The 18,430-nt window shown below is 43.9% G+C and overlaps 1 protein-coding gene across 4 annotated transcripts in view; it reads right to left on the minus strand.

Annotated features, from left to right (window-relative positions):
- GLG1 (golgi glycoprotein 1) overlaps window positions 1-18,430 on the minus strand; it is a 216,890-nt gene that overhangs the window by 12,803 nt on the left and 185,657 nt on the right. Inside the window, exons 19-27 of one of the 4 annotated variants that reach the window (XM_037816453.1) lie at window positions 17,547-17,684; window positions 15,925-16,048; window positions 14,496-14,638; window positions 14,240-14,341; window positions 13,066-13,173; window positions 11,529-11,649; window positions 10,779-10,885; window positions 8,799-8,962; window positions 2,917-3,397 (exon numbers count right to left, since the gene is read on the minus strand). In XM_037816453.1, coding sequence (XP_037672381.1) covers window positions 3,055-3,397; window positions 8,799-8,962; window positions 10,779-10,885; window positions 11,529-11,649; window positions 13,066-13,173; window positions 14,240-14,341; window positions 14,496-14,638; window positions 15,925-16,048; window positions 17,547-17,684 — 1,350 coding nt within the window. In that variant the 3' untranslated portion in view covers window positions 2,917-3,054. Of the gene's footprint in view, window positions 1-2,916; window positions 3,398-3,670; window positions 8,963-10,778; window positions 10,886-11,528; window positions 11,650-13,065; window positions 13,174-14,239; window positions 14,342-14,495; window positions 14,639-15,924; window positions 16,049-17,546; window positions 17,685-18,430 lie in introns of those variants that run through there. The other 3 variants (XM_037816456.1, XM_037816454.1, XM_037816455.1) reach the window with 3 other exon arrangements.

The raw sequence follows: 18,430 nt of genomic DNA on the forward strand, positions 1-18,430 counted from the left end.
TAAAAAGAGAACTTCCAGAGGTGTCAGGTTGGGGATGCAGTAGGACTATGGGCTGAAAGAAGGTGGTGATGTTAGTTGACATCCTTCCCTTCATTCCCCACAGCTGAGATGCAGTCCCCTGCTCTCCGACCACCCCCAGCTGAGCCTGTTCATTCCAGCCTCTGGCCTTCCCTTCCTTGGACTGTGTGTGGCCCTAGGACACCACCCTGCCCCTCTGAGGGTCTCCTGGGTCCTGAGAGGCCAACACCAGGTGGAGGACGGCTTCACAGGGGGAGCTGGGGACCCTGTGGTCAGCTGGCTGCAGCTGCCTCAGGGGGTGGCAGGGATGACTGTGACCTGTCAAGGCCTGCACAGAGCAGGGTCTCCGAGGTTGTGCTGCCCCTGCCGCTGTCCAGGGGCCAAGGTGGGTACATGGAGGAGCCAGGGGTTGTGTTCCAGTCTTCCTCCTGCAGTCATCCAGAACCCAGACATTCAAAATCTGCTCCCTAGCTTCCACCTTCCTTTCTGAACTCCCCCCATCTTAAGTACTTCCTGATGAACCCCTGGCTACTGGGAGGCCAAGACAGGCAATGCTGTGTGTGGCAAAGCCCCTCTGGCCCTGCTCCTGCCCATGGATGGAGCCTGGACTTGGACTTCAGAGCCTGGGTAACGAAGTAGTGGGATAAGATACCCACCAGGTCTGATAACCAATCTACCCCTTCAGGATTCTATGTTCTCTGGTGGAGAATGCCTACTTAGTTCCTTTTGGGGATACAGTGGAGAGAAGTTATGCAAAGGGTATCCACTCTGTTCCAGGGTGCAGGAGAAGGCTGGGACTGCAGAGCTGGAACGAGACTCATGAGAACAGTGGAGACATTTCCCTTGGTACGGACTCCCCAGACAATGACCTATGACCCACCCCACTCCCCCAGGCGGTGAAGGCATGACTTTGGACCTCTACTTCCACTGTTAAACTGATTCATTCAACAAATATTTAAGGACTACTATTTTCCAGGGCAGAAAGATGAAGAGAACACTGTCTGGACTTTAGGGAGTCTAGAAAAAAAGCCAGGTCAGGCATTGAATCAATGTTTAGAGTGCAAGGGAAGGAAAATATGCTAAGGGTCCTAAGACAGGAACACAGAAAATTGTCAGGAGTTCAGAAAGGAAAGGAGCCCTCACACTGTGGGATCTAGGGGGGTCCTGCAGGATGCAGTTAGAGCTGAGGCTTGAAACGACCATGTGGGAAAGTTTATTAGCTCAGTCAAGAGCACCTGGGTCTGGGCCTGGTTCAGCTCCCAACTCACTGTGGCCTGTTGGGTGAGTCATTTTCCTTTTCTGGGCCTCAGATCCACCCACCCACCTACCACACCCAGTACTGAGGATACAGAAACAAAACAGAAACCATCCTGCTCTTACAGAACTTAAGTCGAAGTTTTCAATCTGTAAAATGGGGAATAATACAAACTCCAGGAGGATAAAATGAGTCAGAGAAAGCTCTTTGGAAGGTGGCAATGACAAGGAGAAGGCGTGAAAGTGTAGAGTCAGAGGGGTAGGCCCAACCTCTCACCCTGTGCCTGTTTTCCCCACAGTGGAACTGAAACAAACCCTCACTGCCATCACCTACTGCTACCCGGGGCTGCTGGGAGCAGCTCAGTTCTATGCCCTGATCCTGGTTGTTCTCTGGAGGAATCGCTCCTCTTGGACCCAAGAGGGCAGAGGAGCAGCCCCTGGTTCCAAGCCCCAGGCAGGTGGAAGGTGCACTCCTGCCAGGGCCCTGGAGTATGAACAGCCAAATCCCAGCAACTTCCACGTCCTCAGAGGAGCTGTCTGCACTGCAGCTTCTACTTCCTTGCTCCAGCCGGCTTCTTCCTAGTCTACTGCCTTTTGTTACCCCTCATATCCCCCTCTGCTCTTCTAGATTGCCAAGGTTTCTCCACAGATACAGGGAATTGAAGAAATACTGTTGTGCTGTGGGTTGTTTATGGGGAAGGGAGGTGGGAATCTAGGACCAAGGGCAACAGCCCCCAGGGCAAGATTCCTGGGCCTGGTCGGCCCCCCTAGAACCCAGTGGGGGCAGGGGTTTCAGTCTGGTCATACAGGTCTCAAAGCCAATCTGGCTAGTTAGCAGAAAAACCATATGGTAGGGCAGGTATTCCTATTTTGCTGCTTACTAGCTATCTATGAAAGCAAGATATCTCCCCCTCTCTGGACCTCAAAGTCAGAGTTGACTCCATGCTCCATCTGCCCTTTACCCAAACACCTCCTTGGGCAGGGTGGACCAGGCTTCTGGCCATCCCACAGGGGTGCAGTCCAGGCACCAGGTGATACCTTCTGATCCAAAGCCTATATTTGCCCATCTCTATCAGAAATGTATTTCCCTGTTTGTCTAAATGAACCATAAGCAATACTGAAAACTAGTCCCTGCTACCCTCTTAGCTTCTAGAGCCCGCTCAGACCTGTGATGGTCTGAGCTGGATGGTCTATTTTGGCAAAACCCTTCTGCTCTTACCGCCTTTAGGACAAATTCTCTGAGGACTGAAGTTGGCCAAGTATCATTTTGAAGAAAAATCTTCACACAGAAACCTTGAGTGTAGTGAGACTTCAGCTGGGTAATATGTTCCCCATCAATGCCAGGGCCTTTGGCGCTACAGAGTCGTCTCCTGGGGCAGAGTGGCAGTGGGGTAGGTGAGCCACTTCTCCCTCATGGAGAATACTGAGGACAAGGAGCCTGAACCTTGTGGCCCATTTCCCAAGCTTAGGAGAGCAGTGCAGCCTCTCCAGGACTCTCAGGGCATCTGGTGAGAGACGCCTCACAATTGGGGGCTGATGGCCGCCCAAAGCTCCTTAGATAGAGGAACGGCTGTAGTCACTACTCAAAAGGCCCCCAAGTCCCTCTTTCTCCTTTTCCCTTCCATTCATCACCTTCTCCCATCCTCTACTCTACACCCCAGGCTACCATCTCGTAAGTGAAGCTGCCTACAAACTCATTTCAGGAGTTCTGAGGAGAAACTCTGGGCCCCAGGGTGTCCATTCCTCTTGGTAGTCCGTACTTGAGTCACAGCACTGACAGCACTACTTCAAGAAATCCCTGCAAACATGCAAATTCATGAAGCTATTCATCTTTAATACGCAGATGCAAATTAGATTTGAAGAGAGTTGAAGAAGGAGGAAGAAAAGGCTCAGGAAGTGTATTGCAGGGACGGTCACTGACCAGGGACAGGGTTGTTGGAATGGGGCGGAGAGGACTAACAGGGGGAGATGAGAGGGCACTGAAAACAAACACGGCCTAGCTCTGGGCTGTAGTGGGAAGGACAGCTGACAGAGACCAGGTGCTCTCGTGGGGCCAGCCATCACGCATCCTGTCTCCACGTCTCCAGGCGTGTGCTCTTCCCACGATGGAGCCTCACAACACGGGCTTAAACAAATCAGGAGAATGAGTAATTCTGGACACACCACCCCGAGAGTTAGAAAACCCCAGATTCAATTTCCAGCCCTGTCACTAGTATACAGAAAACAAGGAGACTGAGATCCCACACCTCTGAAAGGTCTATGGTCCTCCTCTATGTGACCAAGAACACCAAAAACTGTATCAGCAAGGTCTGTGAGCACCAGCAGGCAATTCACAGTCATCCCTCACTGTTGCATGAACAGGTGGTTGGAGATTTCCTTCCAGTCACCACAGAGAAGATTTAACAAGTAAAAACCTGCAAACTCTTTATTAAATTCTCCCATTTCATCTGTACAGAAAAAAATGCACATTATGTTCAGAACCTCAGTAACATCTCAAAATTACACAGCATGAACAGGTAAAAACAAGGAACTGCCAGGATTTTATACATAGAAAGGAAAACCATTTACAAAAGAGGCTTGTTAATTTTATTTTTTTTCTTTCTTAAAAAAAAAAAAAAAAAAAAAAAAAAAAAAAAAGTCGAAGCCCTAAGATCTCACACAGCGTTTGCTGTCCAGTCTGTTTTCCTGCGTGGACGGACCTAGAACGTTGTGCGGGAAGAAGCCCTGCAGGAATCCCTGCTGCCGAGTCGGCCCTCCTGCTGGCCGCTCCGTCCAGTGCACTGCGGTTAGACTCAGGGGACCTGTTCAAACCACCCTGGCATGTCTGTCATAGGGCCCTACTGGGCTCTGGGGTCCAGATATCAACGCTTTGTTGGGGGGAAGGCAAAAAGCAGAATATAGAGGCACTGTCACTTTCTCCTCGCCCAGGAAGATTTCTCCACTGAACATACCTCAACATGCCTATCTGTGCATTGTGGTGGATCACGGAAAGGGGAAAGGAGAGAAAACCAGCCATCAGGATCCTTTCACCAACAGCTCTGAGTAGACAATCCCACCTTTGTGTTCCAGGTGACAAACAGCCCCTGACTGTGAACTCAACTGCTGGCCCAGGGAGCCTGTGATCCCGTAGATTCAGTCTGGGCTTGTTTCAAACTCATCTGTTGCCTGAGGCCTGGATGGGAAAGGGCATTTGGCATCAAACTAGATTGCCCTGACAGGCAGCCCTGGTCCTCATGGAGCAGGGAGGACCAAGGAGGAGTGTGGTTAGAAGAATGGCCAACCAAAGACAAATGAGAGAAGGAGAAGCCAGAATATCACATCCTCTGTCCCTGGACCCTTTGGAACAGAAGAGGTGAAGAAGTGAAGAGGGCAAAAATAGGGAGAGAAGTGTCTCCAAGGGCCCAGAGGAAACTCACTGCATAAGGATGCTGCATTTTATGAACTACTTAAGTGCTGTCCAAATGGTAAGAAATAAAATGGAGCATTCTGATCTTTGGCAGGTTTTTCAAATTACTAAGAATTGGAAATACAAGTAAACTTAAGCAAAATGCACATAATTAAAAAAGCCACATTCTTTCTGTTCTATGGCCAAAATTTAGGCTGAATGTGCCAGGGCTGTGTGGCCGGGTTGGCTCGCCCTGGGCTCCTATCCCAACTTACTTCCCCATATCTGCTTACTTAGAATAAGTTACATGTGGAGAATGGTTATTTCTTTTGGGGGAGAAGGGAGAACTGGGAAGGGAAGACCTATTCTCAGAGGGACTTGAGACCAGCTAAGAAAGGAGACCCCATGGAGCAACCTACTTTTCCCTGGATGGGGATCTGTGGGATACAGGTAGTACCACAAGCCTGGAGATGGGGCGGATGTGGGACATTTCCAAAGTCACGCTGATAATATAAGAATACAGTGAAAGTCTTGGAGGAAGGTAGAGGGAAGCCAGCCACATAATTCCCTTTCCAACTTGTCTATACATAGACCTTACCACCATTGGATTCTTCTGTTAGGTGACCTCAGGAAACAGGAAGAAATGAAATCTGATAGTAATTTTCTGTCATATATTCTGGGAAAGCAGTTTCCCCCTAACCCACTTGAGCTGCTTGCTGTTCCCCAGAAGATTAAGTACAGGATGTGAGACAGCCAAAGACCTGCAGTGAATTCAAGTTCACACTTGCTCAGTAAACACTACATCAGCAGCCCTAAAATTTCCCTAGCTTCTCTGGGTACACTGGCTCAGAACAAGCTGACTGGATCCACAGAACTTGGACTGGGAATGGGAGCGGTAGCCAGAGGGTCTCTGGGGAATGCAGAGGAGGGGGGCTTTCCCACTGGAGTGAACCCAAGCCTCTGATATTGCTCCACCTTGGCGTATCTTGCTTGCCAACTTCTCTTGGGACAGCAGCAATATAGGGAAGGCCAGGGGTGCACTAAGGTAAGGTCCTGCTCACACAGCTATCCTGTGGGAGGAGCAGTGATTGAGGGAAGCGGTCTTTTTCTTGATATATTGCCCAGATCTCTGATTTTCTGCACCACAGTGCCTCCAGCCCAGAAGAATGAGCTTCAGATGCCTTCGGACTTTTGTAGAACGTGCTATGTATAAGCATTCCTGGGACACTGGAGTGAGCGGCCAAAACCAGATGACAGAAGTCTGGCTACAGTGACTTTCAGCAGGCACCTGACACCTGGGGCAATCACTCGGCCTTGGCATAAACTCCACCACTATTTATATTCTTTCCATGGGCTGGACAGACAACAGGAGAACTGAGGCCAAACTCCATGATCAGCATCTACACTAGGGTCCTGGTCTCTTTTTCTTGACTGCTTCTCACTAGCTGATTTTACCTACTATTAACCTTTGAAGCCAGTAACCACAGGGGCCTCAGAACTATTTTGTTATGCCAAAAAAGGTATAGAATGGATAAGGGTTGGGCTGCTGGTTCTGATAAAAAACTTGCTCAGTACATTGCCTGGGGACTTTTAAGAAGCAGTCAAATGAAAGTATTCCTAATAGGATGGGAAATACTTTCTTGCAATAAGCAACTGAAGATACCAGCAGAGTCACCCCTTCTTTTTAATCTCTTCTATTCCAATCATTTCTAAAGATGACAAACATTCCAAGAATGAAACTCCTTTTCAAATTTCCAAATCTCCTGCAGACGACTAAGGGGATCTCCTCTCAGTTCAGAAAGAATAGAAATACTGACATACATTAGAGCTACAGGAATGCTCCCCATATACTGGGGGGAGGCTGCAGAGCTGCAGAACGGCCCCGCCCCGTTGAATGGTGAGCACTACCCCCACCCTGTAAACCACGCCAGACATGTCGGGGAACTGCCTTCCGACGACATTCCTGGTTCTCGATTCCCGCCTCAGCCGCCCCTACCATCCAGATGGACACTCTGGTCCCGCTCATTTCAGTCCAGCACTGAAGAGTTTCAAGTTTTATGAGATTGAAAAATCCTGGTAAAATGTGCTGAAAATGGAGCCATATCAAAGGTCTGGGCTCACTCCAGTGGGTTCACTCAGGACAGTTACTGGGAACCAAGAAGACCCTAAGGGCAGGACTAAGGGGACCAAGCAGCTTGGCAGCTTCCTTTGGTGACTTACATTACCCCAGGCGGTGTGTGTGTGGGGTGGGGAGACAGATACAGCTGGCTTCTGGAACCCACTGTCTCTAAGAAGAGTAGCAAAAAAGAAAGAAAAAGAAGAAAACCACAGTTTTCAAATATATGTCAGTCAGGTTAGACAAGGAGTAATTTGGATCAGCTGATCCACCCACTGACACACCCCACCTTGTATGTGAACACATGTCAGGGAAGACAGGTGTTGGTTAGGCACCACTGCCAACGCGAACAGTGGCAAAGGAGAGGCAGGGGAAGGAAGGGCACCATGAACGGGTCTTGGTCTATGTGGACAGTTTTAGGCACATGATTTATAATACTTTGTGGACATCTAACAGGTTAATAAAATATATATTATATAAATATATCTCCTACTGTACATGCTGCCCTCTCGTGCAGCCACTGTGACTTCATGCCCCAAATGGAACCAAAGGTGTGTCAGGATTGAGCTGTGATGCCTGGACTCCTCCCCTCTGTACACCCCAAACCTGCATATTCCTGCTGGGGGAACAGGGGGAAGGGCCAGGAGAATTGCTTCTACAAAGCTCAGATTCTGCAAAGGTTGATTAATCACCAAAATTTAACATCTAGCCAATGCCTGCTGGAGTGGATGTACACAGCAAATGAATAGAAAGAAAAAAATGGGGAAAATCCTCCATCTTAAATGTAATAACTTTCCACACCCTCTCCACCGGTAGAGGCATAAAGGAGCTTGTCTGGGGAGCTTTCCTTGAGCCTGCAGAAAGGTCAGGTTGGACCACCAGTTGTACCGAGACCATTCTAAATCTTGATAAGCCACTGCCTCTGACCTCTATTTTAGCTTGAAAAATTAAGCAAAGGGAACCACTTATTCCTCCTTCCTGTCCTGCTCCTCCTACCACCCATGTACTAAAGGAACCCTTCCTTCCAGCCAACGTCTCCTGGTGAAGCAGAGGACTTCTGGATGAGCTGTGACCTCAATGGACTCAATCCAAATGTGGCTGAAGTCCTGCACTACCCTGGGGGAGGAAGATTACTGGATCCTGGGGCTCCCTGGGGACTCAGCATCCAGCCTTTCAGTGCAGGTCAAAGAACTGACCAGTTTCATAAACTCTTGATTCCCTCCCCAGCCCATTGGCCCTTGACCAAGGGAGGATCATCCTTGATTTCACTGGAGTGAGGAGATCGTAGAAATACCCACAGCTTTGGGGTCTTGACCAGCAGTGGCTCTTTCAGAATGGTAACTGGAAGGCATCACTATTTCAACAGAAGAAAACAGGACCCAAAGCAGGCTGGTTAGCTGTTTCCCACTACTTGGTGGTGTCCATGGCCCTGACCTGGGCCAAAGGTGCTTTTGAGAAATAAGCAACAAATCAGTTACAGCACATTGGGTGGCATGCTTCCCCTCTCAAGTCCTGCCTTCATTTTACACCGTCGCACAGAAGAAATAACCCCATTGCCCACGTCAAGCCTGAAGAAAATGTGTTACTATATACATTTTTTTCTTTCTTTAAAAATTTCTTCCTTCTTCTTCTTCTTTTTGTGTGTGTGTGTATGTGTGTGTGTGTGTGTGTGTGTGTTTTAAAAATTATTTGAGTTGCAGGTCAGGTGAGTTGGTTCTGGAAGTACTGGTAGCTCCACTGGTATGAGAGAGACTTGTCTACAGGCAGATAAACCGAAGTTTGCCAACAAAGGCAGTAACCAAAGCGGCCAGCTGCTGATGTTGCACAAATGGCTGACGAGGAGGAGGAGACCATGGACATGGGCAAAGTCTGAGATGGGACAATGTAGTGGATACCTGCTGCTGCTCTAATATGGGTGTTGGTGTCACCTCTTAGAAGAGTGAGGTGAGTGAGTATGCTATACAGGAGGGCTGTACATACTGGGCACTGGACAGGTAGTTCCTTTGGTGGTCAAGGTGGCTCTACCTGTCTTTGAGCTCTCGTGTCACACGCTTGGTGATACGTCCACACATCAGGCCAATCAGGAATAATATACAGATGCTCCCACTGATCACGGAGAGAATGTAGTTCTTTGATGGGGATGTCATCACTTGCATGGCGAGATCAGAGAAGCCATCTGCTGGGGCCACCTGGAAGGACAGACACATGGCAGCATCATCCTCAGAGAGATAACTAGGCTGGTGCTGATGCTGGGACCAACCTACCACCCTCAGTTCCTAGTTCAATTTATGTCTTTTCTTTTGGGGAGGAAGGATAGGAGACAAGAAAATCAAACACAGAGCTACAACTCTTTTTCATGATAAAACTGTACATGTCTACCACAAAAAAATGAGAAGATACAGGAAAATACAAAAAGGAGCAGTCACTCATCATTCTATCAGAGGGATCACTATTGTTACCCCAGTGACAACTCTGCCTTGGATGTCCTCACTCAATCAGTCCTCACCACAATCCTAGCAAGGTTTTACTACTATTACATTAGAGATGAACACCAGAGACCTGGGGGGTTAAGTGACTTGCAGGTCTCAGCTTCTTATATATTTTGATTTATTTTCTTCATGTTTGCTGTCTTTCTAGAAACAAACAAAAAAGTTGAGATTGTTTTGTGTTAATTCTATATCCTGACTTTTTTCATTCACCGTTATATCACATCATCAATAGTATTGTTGATTGTCAATATTATTATCAATATATATATTATTATATCATCAATATCAATTTGCAAACAAGACTTACAATGACTGAATATACTTAACCACTCCCCCCAGCCTGGACATTTATAGTCTAACCAGTTTTCATCCTCAGTTTCCCTCGCTGCTTTTTTGAGTGGACCTCTATGGCAGCCTGCCACAGCAGAATCAGGACTGAAAGGTTCCCCAGGTGCACACACAACTGTCCTTTGGAGTCAGAAGAGTCTCACACTGGCCTGGGTGCCTGAGATGGGCTTGGCCTGGAGACATCTGCACCTCTAATCTCCTCCCACGTACAGAGCAGATTAGGGGAGGTTCGCGATTAATACAATTTGAGGCAACATTTGCCAACACGAAACAGGCAGTGGAGTCACTCTGAAGCAATGGTAAGATTCTCAAAGGAGTGGAAACCAGTGAAGAAAAAAAAAACTAATTCTATGTTTCTCTTTGCTGCTGCATTTAACCTGGGGCTTCAAAACTCCCTTTTTTCCCTTGAGAAAAGCAGTGGGGTGTGTGTGTGTGTGTGTGTGTGTGTGTGTGTGTGTGTGTGCGTGCTTGCAGTTGTGAAAATTAAGATCATGTCCCTATGTCTTTTCCTCTTGTTACCCTTGACTTTAAGCTTAGGGGTGATAGGTGATGGGAAGACTTGGCCAGGAAGCAGGTGAGTTCCATGATCACTCTCGAGTAACGGGAATGTTCATCCCGGTATGGGGAGATAAAGAGAATATGGATCTAGAAACCTGGCTTATATACTGAGGGTCCTTGGCCAAGTCATAATCTCTGAAGTCAGTTTTCTCCACTGTAAAGTGAGGAAATAATCACTCTATTTCCTTCAGATCATTTCAAATTCCCAATGAGGTAATACAGCCACAGAGTGTTTTGTCAACGACAAAGCAATGTATACCTGGAGAAGAACTGCTATTCTTTTCCTCACTGAGGCTGAATTTCGGTAGGAAAAGTTCCCTCTAGCCCCAGTCTGCCTGGGTATCGTGCCTATGCACCAACACTCCAATGCGCCTCTTATCCTTTGTATTGTTCTTCGTGCTCCAGGCCAGCTAAGGGCCAGGTTCACATATATATCCTTTCCCCAAAACTGAAAAATTATAAACACAAGCCATAAAAGATGAGAGACCTAATTTCTCTCTTCTCCCATGGGCCTGATGTCTATTTTCTCTGTGGATCTAGGCAAGTAATAGATGGATAGAAGATAGATAGATGAGATGTTGTCACTTTCAGAGATTTTCTTGTTCATTACCTTTGCTGCATAACTCCACATTTCAATCCGGTCATTCAGGCGTTTTTTGCACTCAGGTTGTAACCTCACCCGTTTATCCTCTAGGGCTTCCATAAGGCAGGACATTTCTGTGGAAGGAAAGGGATAAGAAGAAGGGTCTGAAATTGTACAGAAAAGAAAACCTTCTGTTAGTTTGGGGAGAAGGGTGCCCAATCATCAGAGAATTGAGATCTGTAGGCTAAACAAAGTTAAACCTGTTCCAGGAAGGAAACTAGGTGCACAATCCAACAGAGAAAAGACTGACACCTAACTTCCAGGGTTGGCTATTCAGAGACTCTCCTAAAATCTCTCTCATTTTTATTGGACGTGTCTGGCTCAGACACAACTTTTACACCTGCCCTGGTCCCAGCCCAATATGGAACTTGTCTATCGAGCCCAAAGTGGCCAAGGAAGAAGGTGATGAAGCTGTTCTAGTTCAGGAGATGGAGGAAAGAGGGCCACAGTGATTTCTGCTTCCCTGATAAATAAGCAACAACTTCCCCTTTCCATCACAGCTTTAGCTCTGGTCATGGCTAGGTCAGTTCAAACTGCAGGACTATTTCTAAGTGCCCAGTCCTGACAACCAGGCCTGCAGGGCATGTTGCCTAAAGCTGAGCTACAACTAGAGAACAGAGTAACTATAAGTGATGTCTAACAGGGAGTTTTGCTCCTCTTGAGATTGTTCACACAGGGTCAGAGTGAACAGAGAACAATGAGTTAACAGTGACTTACGACGCCCGCGGCCAGGGGTAATGGCTGCACAGTGGTGTTTAATGTCCAGAGCACAAGCTGTATGAAGAACCGGGTCCACGAAGATGTCTGCTTTGCTTTCCTTCAGCATGTTTAACACTTCCTGGGAAGGGAACATGATTGTAGAGAGCTTTTGTAGAGCAAGTGTATCAGATCTGTTGTCTGCAAGTACTTTAAAAATGAACATGAAACTCAGAGAAAGAAGACTGAGTGTTAACAACAGAGATCACTCTGGGAGCAGTGGCAATGTGATGATGATGCAAGGAATGAAGATTTGCAGCATCCAATTTAATACAATAAATGCCTCTGGGGATCTAGTGTACACAAAGCTGTGTGCTTGCTAAGTAAAGCAGAGGATAAACAGATGAGACAGTCCCTACCCTTAGTGACTGTAAGATCAGATTTGGGTTTCCAGTATTCTAGTATGCCATATTATTTCAAGAACCCAAATGTTAACATTTCTATTGGTGTAAAACTGTTATTTTGTTACTTTAAGAGATCTGAAAATCAGAGTAATGTGCTATATTAAAATTTCCTATCAAATAAAGGTATATTTGTTTACGAAGTGTTTAATTCTACCTCCACTATTCTCAGAAGAAAAAAACTATTGACAGAGCATAATTTCTACAACAATTATTTGAGTTTAAAAATTTTCTGAACAAGAGGAATATATACATAATAGTACTGAAATCAACTCTGCAGACTCTCCATTTATATGTGATGAAATTAAAGAAGGTAAAGACAGTCCAGAAGTGCCTTCTTAAACAAAAATTTCAGTTTGTTTTCAACAGAAAGACTGCAGCCTCTGTAAAACAATGATATAAAAAACAAGCAAACAAACAAAAAACATAAGAAACAAAATTCAAATATTGTTCAAAAAGTTCTCCTCAAAGTTAAATGGGATTATTTGACAATGAAGGAGTCAAAGGAAAATATCTGGATTCAGCTTGTAACCAACTTTTTAACCATTCCCCGAAACATGTAGAATCAGAAACCTTTTTGGCAGCTGGAAAAAGTTGCACACAGTATTCTCATTGACGTGAAAATTATATTACTGAAATATTTTTTTTAAAAGAATAAGCTTTCTAAAAAAGATCAAATATTTCATTTTCAATTTTGCAAGATAATGTACTTTAAGTCATATTTTGATAAATTTGTTCTTATTTGATGTTTCTGAAATGAAATTTTCAGTTTCACTGATTTTTATGAATGCTGAGCACTTATTAATATATTGGTATTGGCATTTTATGTTGATATTGCATCCATAGGGCCTTAAAAAGGAGTCTAGACATGGAGATAAGACATATTCACAAATAATTAGTACATGTGAATATATTTTATATTCAAGTTATAGGAGATTAATGGCCAAGGATCACATTAAAGTTTGGTAAGAGGAACAGCATAGAATTCTGGGAAAGAAGGTTTGGATTTCAGATGTTATTAGTAAGTTACGCAGCACTAAAAGGAAGAAGAGAAAGAGGAAATAGAAGGAAATGGGGGAAAAAGGTGATGGGGGTACCTTTTTACACATTTCAGTTCTGATTTTGAGCAGGTTAACTTTGAGGCACTCCTCTACTTGACCTGTCTGTTCTTGGGCTGCTGCTTCTTCAGCACATAGACTGGAGATCTGTTCAGGAGACACACAAAAAACAAGGTCACTCCATTGAGTACACGAAATGAGCAAATGGGTTTTGAGAGCAGATGAGTGGCAATTCCAACAAGTTCCGAAAACCAGTGCCTGAGTTCCCCCGTGAGTGGCTCACTGCTATTTTACAAGGGAGGGACATCACTGCTATCACCAGACATTGTGGTCTCTGAAACATGTCAATGTGTGACTCTCCCACCACATGAGCTGAGGGCTCTTCTCAAACAGATTCCTGGTGGATTTCACTCCCCTTCCATCTGCATTGGATGCTAGGCTCTGTTCTCCATCATAGTTACTGGCACACAGAGTCAAAACTCAGTAATGGAGATATCTTTATGATGTCAACCCTGAGATTTGAGTCAGATTGTCCCAGGACTTGTCATAAAAAAGCTGCTCCCTGATTCCACACGGAGGAAGCTTAGATAGTCAAGTGTAATACTAAAAGCAAAACCTTGATATTTACCAAGGTTCAGGGTCAACCCTCACAACTTTGAAGCACACACACACACAAAAAGGGGTTATGAAACATAGCTCACTGCAAAGATAAAAAGCTTAAATTTCTTTGGACAGTTATGAGTAAGTTTCTTTGAATTACTTTAGTTTTGATCCCCTAAAATTGACATGTTGAACAAGGTTTCCCACATGGCCTTCTCTAGCTAGGAAGTCAAATAATTTCCAATGATAGACACTTCTTTAAAGCTATTACAGGAGCACTTTTATCTTTCTGGCAAGTCTTGGGCTATTCTGCACTAAGCATGCAGAAAAAGGAGAAGGGAAAGAACAAAATTATATGTAGATAGATATAATAAAAGAATATCCCTGTTCTATAAAGAAATTTGGAACCAAAGTTATACAGTGTTAGCACTAAAGCCAAGTCTAATTTAGTGTTACAGGGAACCAGGACCTAAGACAATGGAGGGTTCAGAAGATGGGCCTTCAACTAACCTTGGATTCAGGGCTAAAGGCAAAAAAAGGAAAGCAGAGAACTTTTCTCCAATAAAAACTTTGAGCAACTGAGTTCACAATTAGTTTGGCAACTAAATCCTACCTCATCTGAGCAATGCAGCTGGAGTTGAGGATCTAGTCGGTAATCCAGAGCAGACTCCTGGATAATAATCTGGATCTGGTCTTCACAGTCGGAAGACAAGCGCTATGAGTAAGAAAGGGAGAATGAAGCTTGTTAAGAAAAACTACAGCTTTCCATTTGGCTGCTTAGCCCATGGCTTGGGACTTCAAAAGAGAAAACTTCCAGGGACAGAGATGGCTCCATAAATACCCCTCTGTGGAGGGCCGGGTCAGTTTACCTGGTCAGCATATCTCAGCTTGAGGCAAGAGATGACCTGGCCTTCTAGCTCCGAGTCGTCCTTGGCCTTAGTTAAGATTCCATGACAGAATTTAGGAATGTCAGCTTTACAGGCCTTCCTTAGCACAGGGTTTAAGCGGTAATCTAGAGCAGAAAACAATGAGTATGTGATAAAATACTCCACCTGGATTCACGTAATTTTAACAGATCCACTTTCCAAAAAGGGGCATATTATCTCAATGACCATCACTACACCCACTGACTTTTTTTTTTGTTTTGTTTTTAATGCATTTTTTATTATGAACTCTTAACATATACACATAGTAGTGATAACTTTCAAAGTATGATTTTTTGGGGTGACTTTTTTTAGTGCATTTTTTTAATTGTGAACTTTAACATACATACATAACAGTGAGAACTTTCAAAGTATGATTTAACAAGTAGTTAGAGGGCAAATTTCAAAGAATATCATGGGTCACAATTCCACAACTTCAGCTATTTCCATTATTGTAAAATATAACATGCATACAGGAAGGTGCTAACTTTCAATGTACAGCTCAACAAGCAGTTATATAGGTAATTTCAAAAACTGTTATGGGTTACAGTTCCACAGTTTCAGTTCTTTCCTTACTATGCAATATAGGGTATACACAGAAAGGTGAAGACTTGTAAAGCATAATTCAACGAGTAGCTATAGAGCAAATTTCAAAGAACGTTATAAGTCACAGCTCTACCATGTCATTTACCTCCTTCCAGCTATTCCAACACCCAGCATCTTATATATATATATAGATATATATATATATATATCTATATATATATATATATATCTATATCTATATCTATATATATATATGTATACACACACACACACACACACACACAAAGTATATTCATAGACCTTTGTTAATCTTGTTTGTTGCCACCTCTTCCCCTCACTTAAATCTCTTTCTCCATCTTCAGGGGTGTCTAGGCAGTGACAAATCTAACTTGTTCATGTTGCACCCACTGAATTGTTTATTCAATAAATGTTTAGTGAGCTCTCACTTCACTGTTTCTAATCAGTATATGATTTGGTCAAGGAGTAGATTTGGAGATCCCCAGGAATTCTACTCTTTGGAAGCTCTACAGGGTCTTGTGGCACCAATATTCTAAGTCGTCCTCACAAAAATCAGGCAGACACCAGCAACCTTCTCATGAAAGACATTCTTGAAAAAATTGAGAAGGAAATATCCAACTGACCTTGACCATTAAGTTACAAGGTCTTGTAACTCAGAGCTGAAATTTCTCATTCTTAAATTTCATATATTCTCCTGCCCTTGAAATTCATGGGCAAGAAAGTTCCCATAGTTTAATTAGGTAATGATGTGCCTATTTAATTCCAATTAACTTATCCTCACTGGACCAGGTACACCAAGCCAAGACATTACCTGTGCTCTGGGTGATCTGGCGCTTGGTAATCATCTGTTTGCATTTGGGATCCATCAGTTCACTGTTTTTATTTTGCTTCAAGCACTGCAACATTGTTTTAGAATCTGCTTCTGGACAGAATCTCTGCAAAGAAACAAAGTTTTATGACAGCTATCCAATATGGCAATTTTCACCATCTGTGGTCATTCTTACGTTGACTGGAGGAGCTTATGAAAGCAGCAGCCTGAGGGTTATCACTTGGTTCAAGGGAATCAGCTAAGTCTGAATAAGCATCTGGCCCCAAACTCCCCTTTCTTTACCTAGTTTCTACTCTATTTCTCACATTTCTCTTCACTACCTCACTGCTTCCTGCTGTGCATAGGAATGATTCTCTACCTACATGGCTTTGGTACATTACATGGCATCTTGTGAGCTTAAGCTTAATTTAAGCACAAATATAATGCTCCAAGTGACTAAACAGCCCTCAAGGCACATCCACCAAACCTCAGTGGCAAAACCTAGGAATCATCCACCAACAGATGTGAAGAAGCATGTGAGGATGTGGAATTAGGACTCAGACTGGTTCATTTCTTAATCATAGGGGTTATAATCCTATCACACACTGTGGGACTAGCCTTTGTACACTAATTATGTCCTTTAAGCCACAGATCCATTTTAGATTAGCTATGAACTCCATTTCTATTCATATCATAATAATAATAAATAATATCATGGTGTCTGATAAACTCTGATGGAGACACTCGACAGCAAGCCTCCCTCTCCCGTTCTCTGAAGTTTATATGATTATAATATTGATATCTTAATTAGGGATTTGGATTTGACTGATTTTTATAAAAATCATCAATATCTTACAAAGCTCTCGCAAATCAGAGTCTGACATTTCCATTTTTCCAAATAACTCAATTCAGATACCGAGACTTACATTTCTAACATTCATATTTATTTTTGGAATTTAGTTGATAGGCAAAAAGCAGCATTTTATTTTCAAAGGAAAAGATGAATTAAGGAGTTAGGATTTTAAATGTCATCTCCTTGGTATATGTGGACAGATCATGAAACTGACATCAAGGTACTCAAGTCAGTCCTGCTGCAGAGAATTTCACTGGAGGAATAAATGAAACAAAATAATTTATAGAACAGAAAGCCCTTGTAGAACATGAAAATCTTTTGAATGTAATGGATGGACGATCAAGACATTTGCTGGTGGCTTTCTCAGAATACCTACTAGTAAATGCCCTCAAAACCAACTATATATTTATTGGGCATCTATTTACTGGTACCTCAGGTCAAAGTGAGGTCAGTTACCTTCGTTCAGGGGTGCTCACATTTGAGAATGCATCAGAATCACCTGTGGGCTTGTTGAAACAATTGCTCTATTCTGAGAAATTCTGATATAAATCGGGGGTGGGGTGGATGGGGGGGTGGCAAGAATCTGCAAGTTCCCAGGTGATGCTGATGCTGCTGCTGCTGATCTGGGGACCATACTTTGAAAACCAGTGCTGTAGCTGTATAAAATTGGAAGATTATGTAAATTTGCTCTGCAATGTAAGGAGGTATATGTGGTAGGTGTTGATGTTATTTTACTTACCCTGTGCCTAGCTCTGGGTTGGGGATTGCTTACCTTTATCATCTGCTTGCAGACTCTCATCAGTGTATAGTCTAGTTCTGGGTCCATCATCTCAGTCTCCTGCAGCTTAAATACTTTCTGGTGGCAACGGGTACTTAGCTGCTTCTTATTTTCTTTCAGACATTCAATAATCTGCATTAATAAAGTTTTGGCCAAGTTGAGGTGTGTGGCAGGGATCAATAATCCATCTATTCTGACGAGGATTCATTCAATTGCTTTTGTGTGCTCCACCCCCATTTTTCTAGGCAAGTACCTTGCATTTCTAATTCCCAGGAAACAGACACCAGGATTTCTTCACCAAGGAGAATTATACTTATAGATTTACAACCATAGGGCTGACAACAAACCAAACTCAAAAGTTAAGGAAAGTAGCAGGCTGCACTAGGGTCCAAAGGGAAGGAACCCCACTTGGGATTCCTGTTTTCTACCATCAAGGGCTGTTCCTTGTCAAGATTCCTTTTGGAGCATACATTAGGCTGCACATACCTGGAATAAAAGCCCCAAGCAGACAGAAGGCACAAGTCAGGAAGTTCAATTCATCGTTTATTGACCATTTCCCACATGAGAGAAGACTGCGAGAGATGCTAGAGATGAATCAGACCCAATCTTTACCCCTGACAAGCACACAGGCTCACAGGGCAAAGTAAGAGAAACAAATAACTACAATAAAAAAAAGAGAATTGCTAACATACTAAGAGATGGATTTTAAGATGACAAATTAAGTATATCCTGAAATTTCCCTTTCCTACATCAAACTTTTAGTTTTTACAAAAAAAAAAAAAAAAAAAAAGAGGAAAGCAGATAGGAAACAACAGCAGCTAGGGCTGCTGGGTGTCAGGAGACATCTATGATATCCTCAAGGCACAACCAATAACCAC

The sequence above is a fragment of the Choloepus didactylus genome, chromosome 22, assembly GCF_015220235.1.
Source record: "Choloepus didactylus isolate mChoDid1 chromosome 22, mChoDid1.pri, whole genome shotgun sequence".
NCBI lineage: Eukaryota > Metazoa > Chordata > Mammalia > Pilosa > Megalonychidae > Choloepus > Choloepus didactylus.